Source organism: Drosophila hydei, unplaced genomic scaffold (genome assembly GCF_003285905.1).
Source record: "Drosophila hydei strain 15085-1641.00,03,60 unplaced genomic scaffold, DhydRS2 tig00000296-arrow-arrow-pilon, whole genome shotgun sequence".
In the NCBI taxonomy this organism is placed as follows: Eukaryota; Metazoa; Arthropoda; class Insecta; order Diptera; family Drosophilidae; genus Drosophila; species Drosophila hydei.
The window spans coordinates 204,747-228,603 of NW_022045705.1; the positions used below are offsets into that span (position 1 = coordinate 204,747).

General features: G+C 35.2%; 3 protein-coding genes across 7 annotated transcripts in view; 1 reads left to right on the plus strand and 2 right to left on the minus strand.

Annotated features, from left to right (window-relative positions):
- Positions 1-3,174: 3,174 nt before the first annotated feature.
- LOC111593732 lies at positions 3,175-4,097 on the minus strand. Its single transcript, XM_023306762.2, has 2 exons — positions 3,951-4,097; positions 3,175-3,893 (listed from the first exon to the last, which is right to left on the minus strand). The coding sequence occupies exons 1-2, from the start codon at positions 3,964-3,966 to the stop codon at positions 3,265-3,267; spliced, it is 645 nt and encodes a 214-aa protein (XP_023162530.1). The 5' UTR covers positions 3,967-4,097; the 3' UTR covers positions 3,175-3,264.
- A 691-nt stretch (positions 4,098-4,788) lies between these two features.
- Positions 4,789-6,793, plus strand: LOC111593289 (galactosylgalactosylxylosylprotein 3-beta-glucuronosyltransferase I). The gene is made up of 3 exons (XM_023306008.2): positions 4,789-4,909; positions 4,983-5,271; positions 5,722-6,793. Exons 2-3 carry the CDS (start codon positions 5,057-5,059, stop codon positions 6,428-6,430), a joined length of 924 nt encoding a protein of 307 aa, XP_023161776.1. The 5' UTR covers positions 4,789-4,909; positions 4,983-5,056; the 3' UTR covers positions 6,431-6,793.
- Positions 6,794-8,648: 1,855 nt separating this feature from the next.
- The window catches only part of LOC111605328 (fasciclin-2), a 94,044-nt gene continuing 78,835 nt past the window's right edge, over positions 8,649-23,857 (minus strand). For 2 of the 5 annotated variants that reach the window (XM_023323917.2, XM_023323834.2), the window contains 6 exons: positions 21,697-21,821; positions 20,135-21,625; positions 19,889-20,072; positions 12,345-12,546; positions 10,220-10,306; positions 8,649-9,607 (listed from right to left, as the gene is read on the minus strand). In XM_023323917.2, coding sequence (XP_023179685.2) covers positions 9,484-9,607; positions 10,220-10,306; positions 12,345-12,546; positions 19,889-20,072; positions 20,135-21,625; positions 21,697-21,821 — 2,213 coding nt within the window. In that variant the 3' untranslated portion in view covers positions 8,649-9,483. Of the gene's footprint in view, positions 9,608-10,219; positions 10,307-12,344; positions 12,547-16,249; positions 16,502-19,888; positions 20,073-20,134; positions 21,626-21,696; positions 21,822-23,857 lie in introns of those variants that run through there. The other 3 variants (XM_023324079.2, XM_023323995.2, XM_023324155.2) reach the window with 2 other exon arrangements.

Consider the following 23,857-nt stretch of genomic DNA (forward strand, 5'->3'; position numbering starts at 1 on the left):
AACAAAATACATAAACAACACAACACAAAACAAAACTAAAAGAAAACAAAACAAAAGAAAACTAAACAAAACAACACAAAATAAAAAAAAAAAAATAAAAAACAAATGAAAGCAAAGCAAACTGAATGAAAGCAAAGCAAAAAGTAGAAAGAAAAGCAAAACACAGAAATTTTATATTATGTTGCATGTATAATTGTTGAGATAAACTATAGTTGGGTGTTGTTGTGCTGGCCATTGTTAACACACACACACACACACACCAGCTACTACATATGTATATGTATATATATATATCTATATCTATATACCTATATAACTTTATATATTTGCTATAAAAATACGCTTTTTAAGCTAATTGTAAAATTGTAAAAGCCCAACTATTGTTGTACTGTATACAAACATACATATATATATATATATATATATATATATATATATATATATATTTGAGATCACCATTGGAAGCCTCACTAAATAAACAATAAATAACAAACAACAACAACAGCAACAACAGACACCAAGTCAAGTCAGCAAAAATTGCGCTTAGAATAGTTTTTCATATATGATTTGACTATATACGCATATATATGTATATATTTATAAATCAGCATATACATTAACATTTTGTTAATCTTTTTTTTTTTTTTGTTATAGTTTTAGTCTATGGAAATCTATTTATTAATATAGATCTCTAGTTTCTATATAATTTTTTTTTTGCAAACATTTTTCCCGTGTTTTTTTTTTTTAACTAAGAAAATGAATATAAACAATAAAAGAAAGAATTTGTTAGCACGATATATACATATATATATTTATATATATATATATATATAGAAATATATATAGAACTTTAGTTTGTTTAGATTAAAGACAAAAAGAAAAGAAATGGGAAAACTTAAGATTCAGAATATTGAAATGTATGTAAATACAATGAGGTAAAATTTTTGCGTTTATGTGTGTATTTAATAACAAAATATGTGTAAATGGTATATAACTATATATATCTATATTTAGGAAGATATATATCTATAGAGTTTATTGTAGATCGTAAGCAGGCCAACTATAGACACCAGCCATAAGCCTATAGAGCAAACGATGCGCTACTATGCTTAACAAACAAAATCTATTCGAAATAGTTAAAACAGAAATTGATAAAGGACTATATATATATCTATATATGTATATATAGTTCACAATATAACATATACCTAAATCAAAGCATAGGCACTAAATATATATATATATAAATATATGAAATATTAAAAAAAATAATTTTTTTTTACAAAAAAAAAAAAAAAAAAAAATATATATATATATATATATATATATATATATATATATATATATATATAAATCTATAACTAACTACGTTTACGATATGCATAAATATATGAAAATAAAATATAAACAGAAAACGTAAGTCGTTTTAAAAATCAATCTAAAAAGTAAGCAAAACGACAAAATGAAAAAGAAAATTAAAAAAACCTAAAAACTAAAAATTATATTTCAAAAGAATTCTTAAACATAAAAACATTTAATATTTAAGAAATTGAAAAAAAAATATATATATATGTTTCAAATATTTCAAATCAATATGAATAAAACTGGAAAAATATAGGGGAAAATTTCGAAAGAGAAGCGAAAAAGAGAGAGCAACAAAAATGTAGCAACATAGCGTTGTCTCTGTCATATGCATGCCAGCTAAACTAAATGAAAGACAAAGACAAAGCAGTTGCAAAAGCAAATCTAAACAAAATGATATATATAAATAGTTATGTGCTAGGCTATATAAAACTAAATGTTTCTTATGTGCGTGTATTTATGTAATATATAACATAAAATAATATATATACATATATATATATATATATATATCAGCTATTCTAGATGTGTTTGTGCATATACTTATGCAGAAAAAAGTACTTTTGTGTGCATGTGTGTGCGTGTGTGCGTGTGGTGCGTGAATTTCCCTTCAAGTTTGCAAAAAATAGAGAACATTGTGCAGGCCCACAAAAGCTGAGCGCTGCGACACTCACTAGTAGGCGCGCCTTTTTGATTTCTTCTCTATTCAATATGGCTCGAGCTTCCTTTTCTTTTTGTTTTTATTTATGTTTTGGCAGCTGTTGGCTAACAGACCAAAGTAACATTAACTATATATATATATATATATATATAAATCTATATTACAGGAAAATATCAAACTATTCAAAAGTTTTTTTTTTTGTTATTAATGCTAGCAAAAGCAAAATTATTAAAAACAAAATAAAAAATTAAGAAAAACTTAAGAAAACCCAATTAACGAGTGAGTGCTAATGTTTTATAATTATATAAGAGTGTGTATGACCGTGTGTGTGTGACTGTCTGTGTGCATGCGTGTGTGTGAGCACTAAATTTATATAACTGTATACTTCTATATGTAACTCTACTATTTACTATTAAATCGCTATACATACTACAACAACTACTATATATTATAATAATAATTAACAATTACCAACTACACTTATAATTAAAATACTTAAACAGAAGAAAAAACATGAAAAACCAACTACTACTTATAGAGTAGATGCCTAGCCCATCTCTTAACTTATACAATACATACCAAACTATTTGTACATGGAAACCCAACTGAAAACTGAAAACTGAAAACTGAAAATGGAAAAATGCAAAAAACGGAAGCCGAAAAACTCGAAACAAAAAAAAATAAAAATTTTAAAATTAAAAAATTAACAAAAACAACAAAATATGGGCATTTAGAATTTAAAATTCGTTTGAAATGCAGAAAATTTTCAGACCTTAAAAATATATAAAAAAACGAAATTCGTAGTTTAAAAACAAAAGGAAAAAATAAACTAAAAAATAAAAAAAAAATGTGTTTAAAAAATAATAATAAATGAAATATGTGTATTTCAATGATGAATCGAATAAAACAAAAAGTAAATCGACTATGTAATCAACACCATTATATATATATATATATATATATATATATATATATATATATATATATATATATATATGTATATATTTATATATATTTATATATATATATATATATATATATATATATATTCGGATTCGATTTGAATTTTTTTTTGCTTCCAAAATTTGAAGAGAAAAAAATGGCAAAATTTTATTTTCATTTGAAATTTTTTTGATTTTTTGCTTATTTTAGTTATCAATTTAGCTGACATTTAAGTGGGGCTCGGGGGAGGGACAGGGGCTGGGGCTGTCGGGGGCCATGGGGCGGGACTTAACTTCATTTTAGAGATTTGTCAATTTTGGCTTCTGCTTGACAACGACCGTGCGATTGCGAGCGTAATGCGGCCCATAGCCGCGCCCATAACCGGGCAGCAGTTTGACTGGATTGGGATCGCGATGGAAGTTGATCATCACCTTGGCCACGATCGATATGACACGATCCTGTTCGCCGGACTTGTAGAGCGCATCCAAATAGTCGAAGTATGATTCGTAACGGGCGAACTCGCGCTCTCGCGGCGACAGCAACAGAATTTTGGTATCGCGCTGAAAGTCGGTTATGATCTTCAGCTCCTGCTCCATGAAACGACAGAAGCCCACGGACTCGGACTGCATGCAGCGGAAGAACTTGTTCAGCAGATCGTAGCTGAAGACTTTGCTCGGCTTGCGGGGCGACTTGAATTTGGGCCTTTTCAGCTTGGAGACGAAGCGTTTCGTCAGTGTTGGCAGGCTTTCCAATTCTCTCATCTGCGACAATTCGTGCAGGTGGCGGTAGTCGTCGATCAGAGAGTCGCGCGCGACACCAACGGCGGCCAGTTCGACGTCGGTGAGTATATCCAGATTGTATAGCTTGGAGAGTTCGCTGTCGGTCATGCTGCAGCAGCCGGTAAATTTAAGCTTTTGTTTATCAACATCTGCAGGAGAGCCGTGAGGGGATGTTCGCAATTAGATTGATTGTTCAAAACATTTACCATTAATATCGCACATGTTTGACTGTCTGAGTATTTAGTGTATTGTCTTGTACGGGCTAGAAAATATATAAATATGTTTTGTTTTTGGAATATTGAGTGTGTTGACGCTATGAATTTTTGCTGTGAATAACGGGCTAAGGTTGTTTCATAATGTACGTCTCCTTCGATTTGATTCCGTTTTCAAGTTGAACATACATTTGAATTTCGAATTTGAAAAGACCGCCACTTAAACATCGCTTAAGCTGCAGCTATCGCCTATTTATCAAACAAAATATCGATAACTTCTGGTTGGCTCAAAGCGAGCTGCGCAAGCAATTGCCAAACGGTTGAATTGTTAAGCGGTTAAAGAAGCAGCGCAGCGGTTACAGCAACATGCTGTTGCTGCAAAATGGGTGGACGGTCAAAGCAAACGGCACAGCAGCATAGCAAGGCCGACTGAAGACATACACTAGTCAAACGGTTAAACGATTAAGGAAACAGAGCAGTCATTACCAAACGGTTACAGTAGCAGCAGCGTATTCGAGCTTAGCAAACGGTTGTACGGTTCACATTGCTGTAAACAGCTCACGCAATATGGAACAGTAAACAGTACAAGTATAAAGCTGCATATTTACTATTATTGTTTAAAAAAAGAAAAATGTATATTCATTATAAGTAGAATTTCTTATAATGCTTAATCTCAATAAAATAACTATTTGAATTTGGCGCATATTTAAACGATATTTAAGAGAAACATCGCATTGCGATATAAACATCGCGATTTATGTTCAAGTCATCGAATATCGATATACCCATACATTCATTTTCTTTTTTTTTTATTATTTACCAACTGCACAAATTTGTTAAAATGTCATAAGTTTTTTTTTAAAATAATTTATTTAAATAAATTGTAAAATATTTGTAGATAATTGAATGTGTGTCTTTATGTCACGTTAGTGCTGAGCAGTGCAGTGTTTTAGGTAAAAAGAAACAAAAACAATGAGCAGCAACTGGCAGTGATTGTTTGTTTTCTTTTTGTTTGTTTTGACGCAGTGCTTGTGCGTGGGACGTGGGTTGTGGTACGACGCTGACTTCTCGAGTAACTTACGACAAAAGCTGATTCAAAGATGTCTGAGGTACGCATACGTCCACGGCAAGTGCTCGTGCTGATCATCGTGTTTATTGTTGTGCTGCTAATGGTTCATCGCAACGGTAAACGCACCTGCCAGGGCCCCGAATACCTGCAGGCTATGTACAGCAAAGCTCAAGCGGACACGTTGCCGAAAATCTATGCCATAACGCCTACGTATGCTCGACCAGCGCAAAAAGCCGAACTAACCAGGTTAGATATGATATAGATAGATAGCAATATTTGTATATATTAGCAATATTTGTATGTATATAGGTTATTTATATAGTATATAAATAAACTGAACATGGGCTCAGTGGATCTACATCAGTAATAACAGTCGAATTTATTCAGCTTAGTCCGTCCGTCCGTCTGCCCGCCCGCTCGCATTTGTGTTCGAGCGCGTCTCAGAACCTAGTAGGTTCAATCTACTAAAGCTTAGAGCCTTGCACACACATGTCGCTATCGCACACGCATGTCACTTGTGCTGCAATTCATCGATAGATTTCAAATCGATATCGAACTTCAGTTACTTGACTATGTGGCGCACTTTTTAAAAGCTAAAGTCAGGGAGTTTGATGCATAGTTATGATAACTGATAAATATAGTTTATTTATTTGTGTTTGCAATTATTAATGCTTATATATTTTTCTACTTTGGCAGGCTATCACATTTGTTTATGCTGGTGCCGAATTTGCATTGGATAATTGTGGAGGATTCCAACAGCACAACGGCGCTGGTGCGAAATGTATTGGTGCGCGCTGGTCTGGAAAATCGCTTTACACAACTGAATATTAAGACTCCGCCGGAATTTAAGCTGCAGGGCAAGGATCCCAATTGGATAAAGCCACGTGGCGTGGAGCAACGCAATCTGGCATTGACTTGGCTGCGCGGCCATGCCGATGCTGATCGTCATGCCATTGTCTTCTTCATGGACGACGACAACTCCTATGCCGTGGAGCTGTTTGCTGAGATGTCGAAAATTAAGCCGGGTCGTGTGGGCATCTGGCCCGTTGGCCTCGTCGGCGGCCTCATGGTTGAGCGGCCGTTGCTCAACGATGATAACCAGGTGACAGGCTTTAATGCCGCCTGGCGGCCAGAGCGTCCATTTCCCATCGACATGGCCGCCTTCGGTATCAGCATCGATCTGTTCTTCAAGTATCCGCAGGCCAGCTTCTCCTACGAAGTGCAGCGCGGCTATCAAGAGAGCGAAATTCTGCGCTATCTCACCACAAGGGAGCAGCTCCAGCCGCTGGCCAACAACTGTCGCGACGTGCTCGTCTGGCACACGCGCACCGAGAAGACCAAACTCAATGCCGAGGAGGCGCTGCAGCGCCAGAACAAACGCTCCAACGACGGCATCGAGGTCTAACCTGGCCTTCTTACCTGCCACTCAGCATCACGATCTAAACCACTTATTCACTCAGTGTTTTGTGTATTATATAATATATATACATATATTATTTTTGGCTAATGTATTATAAGAAACAAAGCTGTTCAATTGTTCTATTTAAACCTATTCAATTTACCTTTAAGCTTAGCCAAATATATTTTTGTCAACGACTATTGATTAAAGCCTTGTAGAAAACTGAACAAATATTTATATGTATATATTAAAGATCCAATGTAATTAAAGGGTTCCCAGCAGAAGCTGAGCCCAAGAGCAAGCCCCAAATGAAAGACGTTTTCCATTTCCATTGATAAATACGACTTTATTTCCCAACGATTCAGTTTCGTGGTTATTTTGTATTTGGTTTTGTTTTTGTTTTTGGTTTTGGTTTTGGGTTTCCTTTTCGAATTTCCACTTGTTATATTTCTTAAAAAAGCTACACCTGCTTGATTGATCTCATGTTGATCTAGTCAACTCGCACGCCCCATTTTATATGCTGGGCTCTGTCGAGAGCAGCTCCCGAAAATTTCCACATCATATACATAAATTACAATTCAGTTTTGTAGTCGTGTAGCTCTTTGGATAGTTTTCTTAGTTTGTATAATATTTGTATATATATTAATTATTTTGTTTTCATTTTGTTTTTGTTTTTGTTTTTTTTTTTTGGTTTTTTAATATAGTAGGTAAAAAAGCTCTGAGAAGGCGCTTGGCTTAACTGGCAACAGAAGCTACAAAAGCTTTTGGCAAAACATCTACAAAACGGGACGTAATCAAAAAATAAAAAATGAACAAAAAAAAAAAAACAAAAATTATTTTTATATTTTTTATTTTTCATTTTCAATTAATAGATATATATCTGTATATATATAAAGATTTTTTTCTTTAAGCTTTTCATATTCCATTTTTGTTTTTTATTCGTGTAAAAAAAAATTACTTACATCTTACATTTTCAATACAATATATATATATATATATATATATATATATATATATATATATATATATATATATATATATATATATATATATATATATATACATATACATATATATATATATATTTATTTATTATATTAAATTAAATACTTTTTCTTCAATAATTTCTTACTTACAAATTGTTAGATTTTCTTTCATGTTTTTTTTTACATAAAAAATATATATATAAAAAAAATTAAAAAATGTATTTAAATTGAGTATATTATTTCATAATTTGCATTTGTTTTGCTTCATTCTTGTTCTTTATCCTTTTCGAATGTCATGAAAAAAAACTTAGGAAATTATGCGTAGAAAGTAAGGAGTAAAAATTAATACAAATTGTTTTGGCATTGTCGTAGTTGAAATTTGCTTTAAATACATAATTTAATAATTATGTTTCTGAAGATTTTTGCTTTTTTTTCTATATTAATATTTATTACACATTCATTTAAACATTTATGTAGATATTTAGAAATTGTTATTGAACTGCTTATTTTTGACATGAATTTTGCATGATTTTTAAATTTAAATTAAAATTTTGAATTTCTTTTTCAATTTTTCAAATCTCAAATTTCTTGAATTTAAGAAAAATGTTTTAAAAATTTAAATTTTCTTTTTTCAAATCTTAATTTTCCATTTTTCTATTTTCAATTTTTTAAATCAATTTTTGTTTTTAAATTGTAATTTTCCATTTTTATTTTATTCAGATTTTAATTTTAAATTTTTTTTATAATTTCAATTTTTTTTTCTCAATTTTTTTTCTTGCTAACTTTATCGTAACACCTCCAATTTTTAGTTCTTAATGTTTTTGTTGGCAGTGTTAAAGTGCAACTTTTGTAGCAAACTGTACTGTAGTTAAGCCGTTTAAGTATAGTTGTATATGCGGCACGGCAAGCAGTGCAATCAGCTCAATCAGGTATGTCAAGCAGTCCAAAGCCTGCAACCAGAATGCCAGGCAGTTCACACCTCGTGCCAGCCTGTACTTATCAAGCAGTTCAGTTCAGTTCATTTGATAAGCAGTTCAAACTTTTGCTACCAACTGTACTTGTCTAGCAGTTCATATTTGTGTAGCTTTTGTCGCAACTGTACGTTCTCTTAGCATTTTCAAACATCAATCATTGAGCATTTCATTTATATAACTAACATACATTATTTATATAATTCATATATATGTATGTAAACATTTATGTAATTCGTACAGTTTTATTATTAAGTAGATGAATTTACCAATAGGAAACGAAGATGCAGGCGAATTCTTAACTAAGTTAACAAAAAAAATCTAAAAAGGTTTCTCAAGTAGTTTGTCATGTTGAAGTGAAAGTCTTTTCTTCAGTGGTTTAAGTACTACGAAATTTTGGGTGTGCGTGGGTGAGTGTATATATAGCATATGCTTGAACTTAATATTAAAACTTATTTATGGCATGTTTAAGTTAGTTAAACTAATATTAGATTTTGTTTTTGTTTTTCTCGTTTTCTTTTCCATCATGTTGTAAGGCATTAATTTAAGTTTCTTAAGCTAAAAATGTGTGTCTGTGTGTGCGTGTGGGTGTGGGTGTGGGTTTTGTTGTGTATATGTGTGTGTGTGTGTTTGAATTGTTCTGCAGTCTGACAAAAGAATTTAAGCTAATTGCAGCGAATGAATATGCTAAGTAGAAGCAACTTGAACGCATAAATGATGTGTGATGAGTGTTATGCAATGTATACAGAGCTTAAAATACTATTCAGATATCGTGTATATATATATATATATTGTATATAGTTAAGACATTTAGTTAAGATAGAACTTATGGAAACTAAACATCAACTCATAGAATCATACAATGAAAAGGTGTTCCCACAGCTTTGGCTTCAGTTTGTCTGGTTTCTTATGTGTGTGTGTGTGGGCTAGACGACAGGTAAATATATATATATATATCTATATATATGCATATATATATAGGTGAGTTATGTGTTGAGTTGCTGCTTCATCTTCTCTATTATTTGTTGTTTTGTTCAATACTTTTCTCTGTTGCAAGTTTTGTGCACTTCATCTCTGTTGTTTCATCCCATTTGCAGCTCGCTTAGACGGCTGAATTTTTGCCAATTATTTCGCCGCTGCGTGAGTGCACGAAACGTCCATCGAATTCAATGGTTGAATTCTGTTTCAAGCTGCCAGTGGGCGTGCGCAAAGGCTCCTTTTCGTCCCTGTGAATGCGTAAAGACTGCGATTAGTACTAGACATAGGCAAAGGATCAAAAGAGAAAGAAAGAAAGAGAGAGAAAGAAAGCAATGCAGCTGCACTGGCTAGAGCAAGCCAAAGCTGTTAGCTATGCACGCAAGCAAGGTAGCTGCTAAAGCTTGCTGTCAAAAGTTAATTGCTACAACTTAAGCTAAATACAATAGCAACAAAGCTGTCTAAGGCAAGGCGCGCAATGCTTGACAGCCGTAGACAGACAAAAAGATAAATGATACAACTAAAGCTAAAGAGAAAGGAGAGGCTGTCTTAAGCAAGACTTGCAATGCGCGCAGACAAAAAGCTAACTGCTACAAGCCACAAGCTAGGCAATGCAATAGGCAAGGCTCGCTAGACTTAGCAGCTGCAGACAGACAAAAAGCTCATTGCTACAACTTAAGGCTTACAGACAAAAAGCTACATGCCTACAGCAATATACAGTGCATCTATGAATAGGTACGATAAAAGCATGTGATGAACAGTGTTGGAAAACGAAAATCATAGAGATGTGTGTGAGCGATAGAGCGAGAGGCATATAGAGAGCTAGGCAAAACAAAAAGGCAAAATACGATGAATGTACGTACAATTGAGATGTCACTGGTGAGCCGCCGAGCTTAACTGGCGGCGGCAGTGGCAACGGTGATGGCGGCGGCTCCTTAACCAGCTGTCCACTGCAATAAGGTAGCGGGAAACGCCAACCATAAAGACTGCTTGGTTAGATGTTGATAATTTGGATGGTTTTGGTATTTTTTGGTTCATTTTTTTTTTAATTTGGATTTTGTCGTTTGGTTGTTTTTTTTTTTTTTTTGTGTTGGATGATTGGAACAGTACGTATGAGGTTGATGAAATCAAGAGAGAGAGAGTATAGATTGTATGGAGAGAGTTCGGTAAATTGTGGCAATGTTAAAGGTATTTAAGTATTTTCTCTTATGACTGTCTCTGTGTGTGTGTGTGTTTGTGAGATGAGTACAAATAAACGATGATATTAAGTGTGTATAAAGAAGACAATAATTGAAACTAGATAAACACGTTGTCTAGATGCAGCCAGCAACGTTTAACTAACTAGAGAGATCTATATATATCTGTGTGTGTGTGTGTGTGTGCCATATACCATGAAACAGACAAGGCACTATGAGTCGAAGAGAACGTTTTTTGTAACATTTACATTGAGCAACGTCTAAGACCAGGTAGCTGCCTGCGTGAGACTAAGTCTAAGCTAAACTACCTTAAACATATGGCTTTCTAATCTTAGTTAAAACAACTGTGAACTCTAAAGAAAACGTGCTGAATTTAAGCAGTCAGTGCAAGGGCTAGAGTAGGAGCTGGAGCTACAGCTAGAGCTAGAGCTGGAGATAGATCTATAGCTAGAGCTAACAAATGCTAGAATAGAAATATTTGAATAAGTTCAAATTACAATGTATTAAAGCATTGGAAGATCCACAGCTCATTCATCTGAGCATAGATCGGTTCAGGTGATGGAACTCTTCAGTTCATCTAGAGATCATTGCATGAATATTTCCTCTTATATAACGGTTTGGGAATTGCTTCTCTGAACTAACTTCTGTTCCATATCTTCTAAATGGGCTGTCAAGCAGGGCTAGATAATCTATGCTCAATCTATAAATTATAAACAATATTTATATTATATATATTTAGCTCTAGATCGATCTCTAAGTGATTCTAAGGCCTCTAAGACTTGAGCATATAGAGTTTATTTCTTCTTCTAGTTGCCATGCCCACAAATGGGCGTGTCATAAAGTCAGAGATACAAATATATCAATGCTTAGCTCGATATATATATCAGGTATATATATCGAATTTTGTAGTCTCTAGACTGAATACTATCTGGTAATTCTCGATTTGCCATGCTGCTACTATATCATTTGAAGTTGATCCCTAGCTAAAAATATAGCGAATGTGCTTTGTCCAACTGAGATTAACTAGATTTATAGACTGCATTCCTTAGAGTGTCATAGCAGGCAGCTTTTGCATGTTGGCAGTGGAAGGTGTGGAAATGAACGACTAAAAGCAAAGATATATTATCTATGTCTATATATATATATGCATATATATGTATATAACTAGCATACACACACACATGGGGAACATATAAGGCAACAGTGTTGGCTAACAACGTAAGGAAAATAGTGTTTAAAGGAAACTATATAAACAGAGATAGCAGTTCGTGTGTGGGTAAAAAGAAATTGAAAAGATAACGGTACATTTTGTCTGTTTCATGTGTGAATCGTAAACATAATATAATATTGCACTAGAAATGAAGAACTGAAGAGCGGGAAAACTGAAGCAGAAGAAAGGGAAATGTGAAAAGTTTTTTCATAATTTTATTTTGAATTTGCAATTTTAATTTAGTTTTCAATTTTCAATTTTCAATTTTTAGTTTTCAATTTTTTCGATTCGTTTAGTTTTCACTTTGTTCAGACGAATATTAGGGAATTTCGATTGAACAAAAGCGACTTAGGACGCGCATAGACCCAATTGTATTCGAAATCCGGACGTTGAGAGTTTTGGCTTTTCGAAAGTAGGCAAAAGGAATACGAAAAAAAACAACGAGAAATAGGGAAAAATGAAGAAAGATTTTTTGCTGTTTTCGTTTTTGTTTTTTGCTGATTTTCGTATCATTTCTGGTGCAATATTATCGTAGCATCAGCTAGACTCTACATACTCTATCTATTGAGCTAGTCAACTCACCTGCCCAGCTTGGCCTCGTCGTCGATTTCCGAGGGCGAGCGCTTGGCCTTGCGGCACATCGCTGCCATGACGCCCATGTGTACCGTTACACAGCATAGCAGATCCACAACGAACAGCAGCAGGAGGACGCCGCCTACGGCAATGCCCACGATGGCAGCTGACGAGAGCACCTGGCGTTCGGCTACCTGAATGACGTCGATGCCTGTGGGCAAAAGGGAGCGAAGTTTGCGATTGTGTGTGTGAGTGGGTGTGTGTGTGTGAGAGAGAGTGTGTGTGGGAATGTAAAGTGCTTGGATTAGTATTGTTTTGTCATTCGAGTCTTGCAAGAGAGATGATCTCTATAGATCGTATATTATATATAGTATATAGTGGTATATTTTAAATACTAGAAACTTAAAGAATATTGTATATATAGTATATATAGTAAGCATACGTGAACTATATGGAGTGTGTGTTATTCCAGGGTATCTCAATTGACACAGCGAGCCAAGAGCCAAAAACTAACTCGTGTTTCATCTGACTTTCTTTCAGTAATTTAATTATTTTTTTGTTTTTTAAATTTTGTTTAATATTTTATATTTTTCTGATATCTATATATATATATATAAACATATATACATATATAAATATTTCGTAATTATACTTCGATAACAGAAAAAATTAATTGAGTTTTGTATTTTAATTTTTTTCTCGGCATTTTTCAGTATTTTTCAGTTTTTTTTTGATTTTACATACATATATTTTACATTTTTGTGTGTGTATTTGAAAAAAAAATATTTAAAATAAACTTAAGCATTTTCCATTAACAGAAATTAAAATAAACATAAAAATTAAAAAATTTCACAAAACATTAAAATTTAAATTAATTTTGTTAAAAAAAAGAAAATTTAAATTTGTGTATAAAAAATAAAAAAACATGCAGCTTTAAATGGGACAGGTTTGAGAGAGAGACAAGGGGAGAGACAGAGAGAGTTAGAGACAGTTAGAGTGAGATAGCAAGATAGTGAGATAGAGAGAGAGAGCGTGAGGAAGCGCATGATGAGGAGGCTGCAAAGAAAAACTGAAGCCGTTGAAGCAAGGATAAGACATGAAATGCCAATAAGCCAAAAAGAAAAGAAGAAGAAAAATAGGAAGAAGCAGAAGATGAAGAAATATACAAGCAAAAGCAATTGTTTTTACAATTTTTACAAGTAAGACGTGTGTGTGTGTGTGTGTTTGTATGTAGAACGATAACGATAACGATTGTTAAGCTGCTTTGATTAGTAAAGAGAAAACAAGTGTTTTGAAAATATTTAAGAAATTTTGTAATTTAAATTTATATATATATATATATATATATATATATATATAAATATATATATATATATATATATATATATATATATATATATATATATATGTACGTGTGTATACCCATCTAATTTAGTTAGCTACAAAGAAAATTGATTGTTTTTATTTGTCTAGTTTTTGATTAGTAACAAAATAATTTGAATGCGTTTGGAGCTGATGCCGTTTGTTAGTCGTTTGTTAAATTAGAATCGAATGCGTTTTTATCGTGTTATTGAAAATCGATTAATTGAATACATAAAAAAATATATGCATATATAGAAAGATATATATATATATATGTAGAGAGAGAGAGAGAGAAAGCTATTATTAGTTGTGATTAATATGTATTTAACGAGCTAAAGTTGTTGCATAACCATATTACCTGTCGGCATTGGACTGCGCTGCACAGCCGTTGGTCGTACGATACATCGATATTATCGATAACAAGAGCTCTCAAGTTTTTGTTTAAAGTTGTCTTTATTATCCAAAATGAACTTTGTTTAATTCTTTAAGATTTTCGATTTCGATTTCGATTTCGATTTTATTTTATTTTATTTATTTTTTATCGACTGCTTACAACATTTATATGACACTTTTTTCTACTGCTTGGCGTGAGTGTGTGTGAGTTGTGTGTGTGTCTGTGTGTGGGAGAGCAGCTAAAGAACTGTCTCAATGATCATATAATACTCAAGTTTAGTAGCATTAAAATTTAACTGCTTGACTGACTGACTGCCTGACATTTAGCTGAAAGTTATAAAACATTTATGTACAGTTGGACAATAGCTAGCTAACTGCTTGATCAACTGCGTGCTTCTCCAATACAAAGCTACGACAAGAAAAAAAAACAAAAAAACATGCCCCGATATAAATTACGATACGATCTGCTCAGCAACGTTAGGCGGGCTGAATTATTCACTAACTATAGTAGATATACTATATATATATATATATCTATATATATATATATATTGATATATAACTTTTGTATATTGTAAAGTTATAAATTGGAAATATGTTTCACGATATATATATATAAATATATATATCAATATTTGGCTAGAAAAAGTTTTGGTTTACTTTGACTAAAAATTGTATACAAGGAATATTTTTACTAAATTGAACTGGTTTTCGTCTTTTTTTTTTACTAGTTTTCATAGTTTTCATAGTTATAGATATACATCTATATATATGTATATGTATATGTATATGGTTTATAAACCTTAAATTTCATTGAGCACAAACATTTACATTAAGCTAAATACACCATGTGAAAAAAATTCGTAGTTGGAAACATGTGTTAGTATTTTTTTTGTGGGGGTTTTATTTATGCTTAAATACTCAGATTAGCCCTCAATATGGGATTACCTAAAGTTCTTAGTTATTTTTTATTAATTTATATATTTTTTCTTTTATTTTCAGTTACTTATTGTCCCCTAAACGTATACGTTCAATAGAGAAAAAGAAAACTCAGATTGAAACTACCCGAAACAAAAACTGGAACAACTTGGGCTTCAAATACTTATAACACGGTGGTGTGGTCTCTTCTTCTTCCTCATCATCTTCATCTTCATCTTCTTTTTGAGCTAAACACAAAGGAAGCCTAACGTTTTGGCTATATATATAAAAATTGAAAACTTTTCTATATACAGCTCCGTTCATTAAAATAGTAGTGCGACTGGAAACAACAAAATTTAGAGATAAACGTAATATTTTGAAAAGAATTTGAGAAGAATATTGAGATTCATATTTCTTTTTATTTTATTTTATTTATTTTATTTTATTTTTATTTATTTATTTTTAGCGGAAAAAGTACCGTTTCACTTGGTGTAGCACTACTATTTTTATGAACAAAAGTGTATACTCGATATATGTATAACTATGAGAGAATTTGGTTGTCTCTATATATTATAGACCTAATGCTCTCGGAAAAAACGAGTGTACGAATTGATAACAATAATTGCTTTTGATTGGCAGTGCTTTTAACCGCATGGCTTTTGGTATTTTCTGGTATTTTGGTAAATAACGAACAGAATTGAAACTCTAAGTACACCTAGAATTTGGTAAGCGGTTCGATTTGGCTAAGTACATGTATGTCTAGGGTGACCAAATAAGAGCTATACGAAAAAAAGGGCTGAACAATTCGCTAAATATATATGCTCCTTTCTCCAAATAGGACCCTTAGACGACTTAGTGGGACTTTTCCCAATCAAATGGTAAATCTTCTAGTCTATTTTAACAACTCACTTGTATCGATAGCATAAGCAGCTGCTGTAATATAGTTATCGGTAAGACTCCTATCGCTCTTATTTGGACACCCCATATGTGGCTATGCTTAAGTGTTGATATTTGCTTTCATTGTATTTTTTTGTATTTTTTTGGCATTTAGCAATTTTTTTGTACATTGAATGGAATCATCGTAGTGTCTAGAGCGCAGTTATCTTTGTAACATCCTAGTGATAAGTATGTAGTTCTCGTATGCTGTTGCTACTGTAGCTTAATATGTATGTATGTTTCGGTATGTGTGTGTATTTGTTGTTATGTATTTATGTATAATTCATATTTGGTATTTTTTGTTGTTTGGTATTTTCGTTTGCTTATTATTTATATACAATTGTCGATAGATTAGAAAAAAAAACACGTTTAGCAGGCTTCAAAGCAACATCAGATCCGCGCATGCACTGCTTGCTGCACTGCTTAGGCAGTGTGCAGCGACATCGAGAGCAGCAGCAGCAGGGCCAGCGGCAGCATTGGCATCGCCCGTTGTAAAGCAGTTTGTTTGGCAAGCAGTCGATTCGTGGCGCTGCTTGATGAGTACGGATAGGGTTTGTCTGTGGCGGGATAAGGGCGCACGGGCATGGGCATAGGTACAGGTACAGGTATAGGTACAGGTACATTTATATTTGATTTGATTTGATTTTTTTTGTTTTTGTTAAGCATTCGATTTGTTTTTTTTTTTTTTTGGTATATATCACACAGCGTAAAAGAGAGAAAAAAAACAAAGAAAAGTAGTAGAAGAAAAATAGGAAGAAAAGGAAACACACAAAAGAAGTTTTTTTGGTTGGTTTTCTTTCATTGCTTTGATTGCGTTTTAAATAAGTTCAAGAGACGACGACGACGATCAAAAAGACGCTCAAACATAATGTGAGTGTGTGTGTGTCTAATATATATATATATATGCGAGTGTGTGTGTGTGTGTTTGTATAAGTATTAGAGATTAGTGGGTGTATTTGTTTTGGCACTGCTTTGCTTACAGTTTGACAGCTACGCTCAAAGTGTCATTGGTATTAGTGGATTAAATGTAGTTAATATATATATATGTATATATATATATATGTATATATGTATGTGTATATATAAGGGCAGACATTAAATTTTAGTTCGTTTTAGACATAATTAGTATAAGTTAGATAAGTTATTTATATTAAATTAGAATATGTAATATAGAGCATGAATATGATGATGCAAAGTGAAATGAGTAAGAGAGCGAAAGAGAGAGCTGTATTACATGTGGACACACACACGCACACGCACACACACATACGATGATTAGCAAAAACTAACGATAGTTCGCTTGCGTATATGAAATACTAGAGTTCGCCAATACAAATCAATCGATCGTTAGTTCTATCGATAGTTTTGCCAACTAAACACGACAAGCAGCTAAATATATATGTATAAACTACGAATAGTGTTGGTAAACGATGAAAGAGCAAGGCACACACACACGCAACGTGTAGAACAGAGAACAAAGTGAAAAAGAGACAGAGACAGGTAGACAAACATAACACACAGGTGCTTAATGAATGTTTTTTAAAAAAAGATATATTTATGTAGAAAAAAAAAGAAACGGTTGCAATTTTTTTTTTTTTTTTCTATTTTTATTTATTAATTAATATTTTTGTTTTCATCTTAGTTGCTTAATACAAAATTTAACTAAAGAAACTGTCGCAGTACATACAAAAAATAGGGCAGAAAAAAGTGGTTAAAATCAAAAATCGATGAAGCAAAACTAAGGAAGTTAAACGATATAAATATGCAGATATATATTTGTTTATAAACATATATATATTTAGAGTTTTATTACAATTATCGTTTCAAAATATATTTATTAAAAATTAGTTATTACAAAAATATGAATTGGAAACTTGAAGAGCTTTTGTGATTAATGCACACACACAAAAATATAAGAAAGAATAATTAATTCAACTAAATTATGAGAGAAAAACATTAAAAACTTCATTTTAATTTTTTTCCATTTTTTTCCATATATTTTTTATTTTTATAATTAATAATTAAGTAAATGCTTATGAATTGTAGTTGAAAACACAAAAAATTCAGTTCACACAAGTATTATAATAAAAAAAAAACATATATGAATAACGGTACACAAAGGAGTTGGGAGCATGTATGGGAGAGAGCGAGAGAGAGAGAGAGAGAGCGCGCAGAGCTCACAACACAATTTGACGTTGGGACTTGAACAAAATTGAATTCTGTGATGTTTCATATGTGTGTGTGTGTGAGTGTGAGTGATTGTGTGTGTGTATGTGTGAGTGTATGAGCGGGACAACACTTGTGAGAAATGTTGAGCAAATATTTACTTTGCATACTTTGCTTGACTCTTAGCTCAGTGTAGAAAGAAAAGAAAAAAAGGCAAATAAAACTGAGAACAGTGTTGTAAAGCGCCAGTTGAAATTCTGCAGTGAACTTGTGCCACGGACATAGTTCACATAGTATTTATGCTATTTTTTATCTTCATACTCTGGAATGTCAATTTAAGGAGTGGGCGGGGACTGTGGGCGGCTGGGCGTGGCACAGAAATTAGCTTTAGTTTTTAGATTAGCACAAAAAGAGCATGCAAAAGGTTCACAACGAAATGGAACGAAAAAAAAGTAGGAAAAAAACAACTTTAAATTACACTGTAACAAATAACTGGGATACTTGCAGAGTGTCGATAAAAATTAAAAGACAGGGAGAGAGAGAGAGCAGAGTGAGCAAAGAAAATATTTTGTTTTTGATATTTTTTACACTGAACTAAAAACAAAAACAATAAGAAAAGAAGGATAAGAAATATACACTACAAAAAAAATTGTATGCAAAAGTTATTGTACTCGCTATTTGTATAATGTATGTTGTATAAATATATATGATATACATGATATATATATATATATATTGGAAACGTTCAAAAATAGTTCAATATATATATATATATATATATATATATATATATATATATATATATATATATATATATATATATATATATATATATATATATATATATATATATATATATATATATATATATATATATCGATAAATATATATAATTTTAGGTATATTTATATATATATGTATATATATAGATAGTATGCATGTATATTCAAGAATTTGTGTAAGTATTTTTGCTGATTTCGATTTTTTTTTGCTTTTTACTCAAAGGTTTTCGCTATCGATAACGAGTGATTGATAAGGCTATCGTTATAGATTTAAGGTTATAATTGATTGATTTTTACAGATACTAAAAGTTCTTTTTATCGATAATGATTTATCGATTTAAGGCAGGCATCGATTTTGCTGTCTTTCGATTTATATCAAATGCTCGCAGTTTCGATAACAAGTGATCGATAATGATATCAATTTGGTTTTCATTTGTGCTTCGCTATCGATAACACTATTATTATAGATTTTACTTATAGCTATCAAATGTTATCGCTATCGATAACTTGTGATCGATAACGCTATCATGATCGATTTAAGGCTTTATTCATTTTAGTTTCGTACGTTTTCCGAAAGTTATCAAAAGTGCTCGCTATCGATAACGCATGGTCGATAACGCTACCGTTATCGACTTAAGGCTAAGGTTTTTTGTTTTTGTTCTTGTTATTCTCGATAGATATTCAATTAGATTTAATGCAAATGGTTTATGATCAAGTTAAGCTAAACGAAATCGAAGCGATTTATCGATATACACATTGATCGCTTCGATTTGCCTTCGCTTTAGGCTAACATGGTGGTTAGGACACTAAGTAAGGTAATGCTGATTGTTGTGGCCAGCGCAATGATTGTTGTTGTTGTTGTTGCTGTTGTTGTTGATGTTGTTGCTGTTCTTGTTGTTGTGATTGTGAGTTGTTTGTGTAGCGAACTGACGCCAGAATTGAAACCAGCCGAATAGAGCAAGGTGCCCAGATTGTTATTAGCTGAATCGGACTCACCTCGTGTCGTTTTCATAATAATCGATGCCGGCGACGAATAGCCAATGGCATTGTGCGCCTTCAGCTCGATGCGATAATAGGTATTGCCACTTAGGTCGGTCATCTGGAACGACGTGGTCTCAGACACCTCGATCATGTTGCAGCGGTCCTCTAGCTCATGCCAGGTGCCAGCCATCTTAACGCCCTACAAATCGATATCACAGATAATTGCAATCGAGTTTCGATTGGCCTATTCGCTTTACTTACCGGACAGTACTTGATCTGGTAGAGATCGATGGGCTCACCGTTGTCGGCGGGCACACCCCAGCGTAGCTCGAAGTGATCGGAATAGGGCGACACAACAACCGGCTCCTCCTTATCATTCTGCACGGGGCTATGCAAGGGCTTGGGCTCTTCGGGTGCCGAGCGACGCGGCGTCGACTGTTGCTGATTGACGCCCCAGTTGCCCAGGCCGACCTGGTTGCGGGCCGCAAACCGGAAGCTGTACATTGTCTGTGGACGCAGGCCCTCAACGATATAGGGTGAGTCGGGCGACCAGCTGCGGTTCAGAGCCGTCGACCAGTCCGGATTGTTCACCTCCTTGTACTGCACACTGAACGCGAGTATGGGCAAGCCCAGCTCTGTGGCCGGACCACGGATATCAAAGGTCATTGTCGTAGCCGTCAGTTGACGAGGGACAGCAGCTGCCACAAAGTCGGGAACACGCGCCTCCTTCAGCTGCATGTCGTGCTCGGCGGTGCCATGGATATTGGTTGCAATGCACTTGTAGGCCGAATAGTATTGACGGGTTACCGGATGTACGATGAGATCGCTGCGTGGTCCGGTGCCCTCGATTTTCAAATTCGTATCGTACAGGTCCTTGACGTTGCGTCCGTTCCAGCGCCATTCGATGGTGGCGTTCGGTATGCCCATGGCCAGGCAGCTCAGATTGGCAATACGCTGCTCCCAGCTAAACACAGGCGGCAGCTCCTTCATGTGCGTGAAATCGGGTGGGAACTCGACGGCAATGTGACCCGTCTTATAGGCCGTGTCGCCCTTGTTGCTCGCAATGCACTGGTAGAGGCCATCGTCGGTGCGTTGGGAGCGGGCTATGCGCAGTGTGCCCGTGCTCTCGCCGCGCTCCTCATCGAAATATTGCTCGAGCGTGATGCGCTCGTCGTCCAGTTGTATGCCGGGCGTGTACTGCTGCTCGGTGCCCCAGCGACGGAAGCTGATGGCCGGAGCGGGACGTCCCTTGGAGCGGCAAGTGATGGCAATTTCCTTGCCACTGACACCCGTCACATTGTACAGCTCATAGACGGAGGGGCGCACGAGGACATTCAGTTTGGTCTTCTGATCAACAACGCCAGCGCCGTTCCTGGCTATGCAGGTGTATGTGTCGTAATCCTCCTGGGTAACCGAGCTGATGGTCAGCAGACCCGTCTGCGCGTTCACCTTGAAGCGATCTGCCGTGGCCACATTCAGCTGCACCGATTGCTTGATCCAGCTTATTTCCGGCACGGGCTTGCCAATGGCCGTACAATTGGCAGCGAACGGCTTACCCTCGACAGCTTCCAGCTGGGCTGGCAGATGGGTTATCACCGGTGCAATGTAGACCTCGACGCGTATGGTACGCTCCAGTAGTTCACCCGTCTCAATGACTGCGGCACGGCAAGTGTAGATGCCATCATCGGTTTCGGCCACATCGCGTATCAACAAGCCATGAGTCTGCACCACGTGCTTGGCATCAGTGCGTATCTGTGGGGGGTTGTGTGGGGGAGGTAATTATAAGATGAGCTGCAAGACGAGCTGTCGCTTCATTCACTTACCGGATCGCCATTGCGCAGCCAGTCAATGGTGGGGTTGGGATCGGCTTTCACCTCACACTTGACCACATAATCAGAGCCGAGTATTGGAAATTGATTCTCTGGCGCATTTGTCCAGGTAATGGCCACTGCAAAGAAAAGTCGAGATGTCAGAAAAGCTGCTCCAACGTGGCGTATACGTAATACAATTTTAAACAAACTGTTGAAGGCACAGGGAAAAGCAGCAAACCCAAAGCAGCAAAAGCCAAATCTTTGATATGTGCTCGTATTTGTTAGCCTGGCATTCAACTAAACCAAAACATGACCCAGACCAACAACAAGTTTTTGCCGCAACCCAGCGGCTCTTGCGCTCGAAGGGTCACTAACGAGCCGGACGAATGCGACGATGTCGGAGGACGTCGCTTGTCGTCGTGGCATGCCAATAAATCTCAGTGGCAGCAGCAGTAGCAGCACAAATTGAAAAAAAATTGCTAACTGAAATTCCTAAATCAAATACTTGAGCACAAACACAGCAGCTCGGAGCTCACAGCTTGCAGCTCGCAGCTCGCAGCTCGCAACGCGCAGCTCGGACATTCAGCCAGCAAATCGAAGCTGAGGCAGCCAAGTTAAGGCGCAAAGTAAAATATTTTTATAGAACCAACTGTTTAATATCCGTACAGTAGCTCTACGTTGGCACTTGCATGTGGGCCACGTTGAGCGCCAGCGAAAAGGGGGGCCAAGGGCTGTGCATGGCGCGCTTCAGGTGCAGTTTTATTGGCACAGTTCGGTGACTTCATGCGATTCATTTGGCTTAATGATAGCAATGTGAGTTTTTACCATTGAAATCGCCTTGCCCTAAACAGCCATAAATATTGACAAATTGCTTTTAGCACAAATTGTAGAGGATTTTCAAGTTGTCTTTAGCGAGATTCTCGAATCTTTCTCAAGCTTGCTTCAACCATCAACATATTCTCAGTTAGAAGCTTTTAAGCCTGCAAGCTCTTGATAAATGGCTTGAAAATACTCGAAAAATAGCTCAATTCAACTTAACTGTACTTGATTTGAGATCATGCAAGCAGTGCAGTTCCGTGACTCTCGCTCAAGCAGTTCAAAGAGGAGAAATAGGACGTGGGAGAGTAGCAAAGTGAGGAAGCACAGAAGTAACTGAGAAGAAAACTAGGAATTTCGTGTGAGGTTGGCTCAGTCTAAGCGTAGTCCTAATCCGTATAATCCATACTGCAACTAGGCCTACAGCATTAGTCTCTGGCTGTCTATCAATCAAGCAATCCTCCTTCAAAATCTTACAAATTTCAGCTAAATGTATTTAATATTCCACTTTCAAGTCACGTAGTTGGCGTAGCTTATGGCAGTGCTCCACATATATCTGTATATCTTTCCGTTTCCAACTCGCTGACTGTTGTCACAGTTTGGCTGATTGTTTTATTTTGCTGTTTACTCCCCAAATGGCTGCGGTTACCGAAACCCAAACAGAAATCCAATTGCTGCTGTCTGATTTTTAATAACTTGCTGCAGTTTCAATTTTTTATAGAGATTACTTATATCTCTCTCTCTCTCTCTCTCTCTTGCGTTCTCTATATATATATAGATATATTTGGGTGGAGCAACTTTTTCAATAAGTTGCGAGTCGATGCCGGTGTTTGGCTCGTGTCCTTTGGCCTGCGCCCTGACGTTGTCCTTGTCGCTGTTCAAACTAATAATGAAATCGTAAACTAGTTCATCTTTTTGCTTATTTTCCTTTGCTGTGTGCCTCGTTGTTGTTGTTTGTCAGACGTCAGCGAAAAGTGTTTGCACAACAAAATCTCACACGCAGCGACAATGCTGACAACAACAACAACAGCAGCAGCAGCGTTGAGTAGAAAGCAGCTGCAGTTTGTTTGCCTTTGGCTTCAGCTCTGAGTCAGGCTAAAGAAAATTTTCAGACAGCAACTTTTATTTATTTTATGTGTTGCACACACACACACACACACACACACATGAGGCATGCCAATAAAATTGGGAAATGGAAAAATGTTTTTAACACAACTTCCCGTTTGGCTTTGGCTATAAAAATCCGAAAAGGCCGGACAGCAGGATTTGGCTTCCAGAAAGACCTTTTGCACCCACTGCACTTGCTGCTCTCTCTCTCTCTCTCTCTCTCTCTGTGTGTGTTTGCAGTGTGCATTGT

Excerpts from the sequence above, each read along its gene's own strand:
- LOC111593289 (XM_023306008.2), top strand. The coding sequence starts at position 5,057 with ATGTCTGAGGTACGCATACGTCCACGGCAAGTGCTCGTGCTGATCATC. Across the intron at positions 5,272-5,721 it reads CAAAAAGCCGAACTAACCAG|GCTATCACATTTGTTTATGC; the intron begins GTTAGATATGAT and ends CTACTTTGGCAG.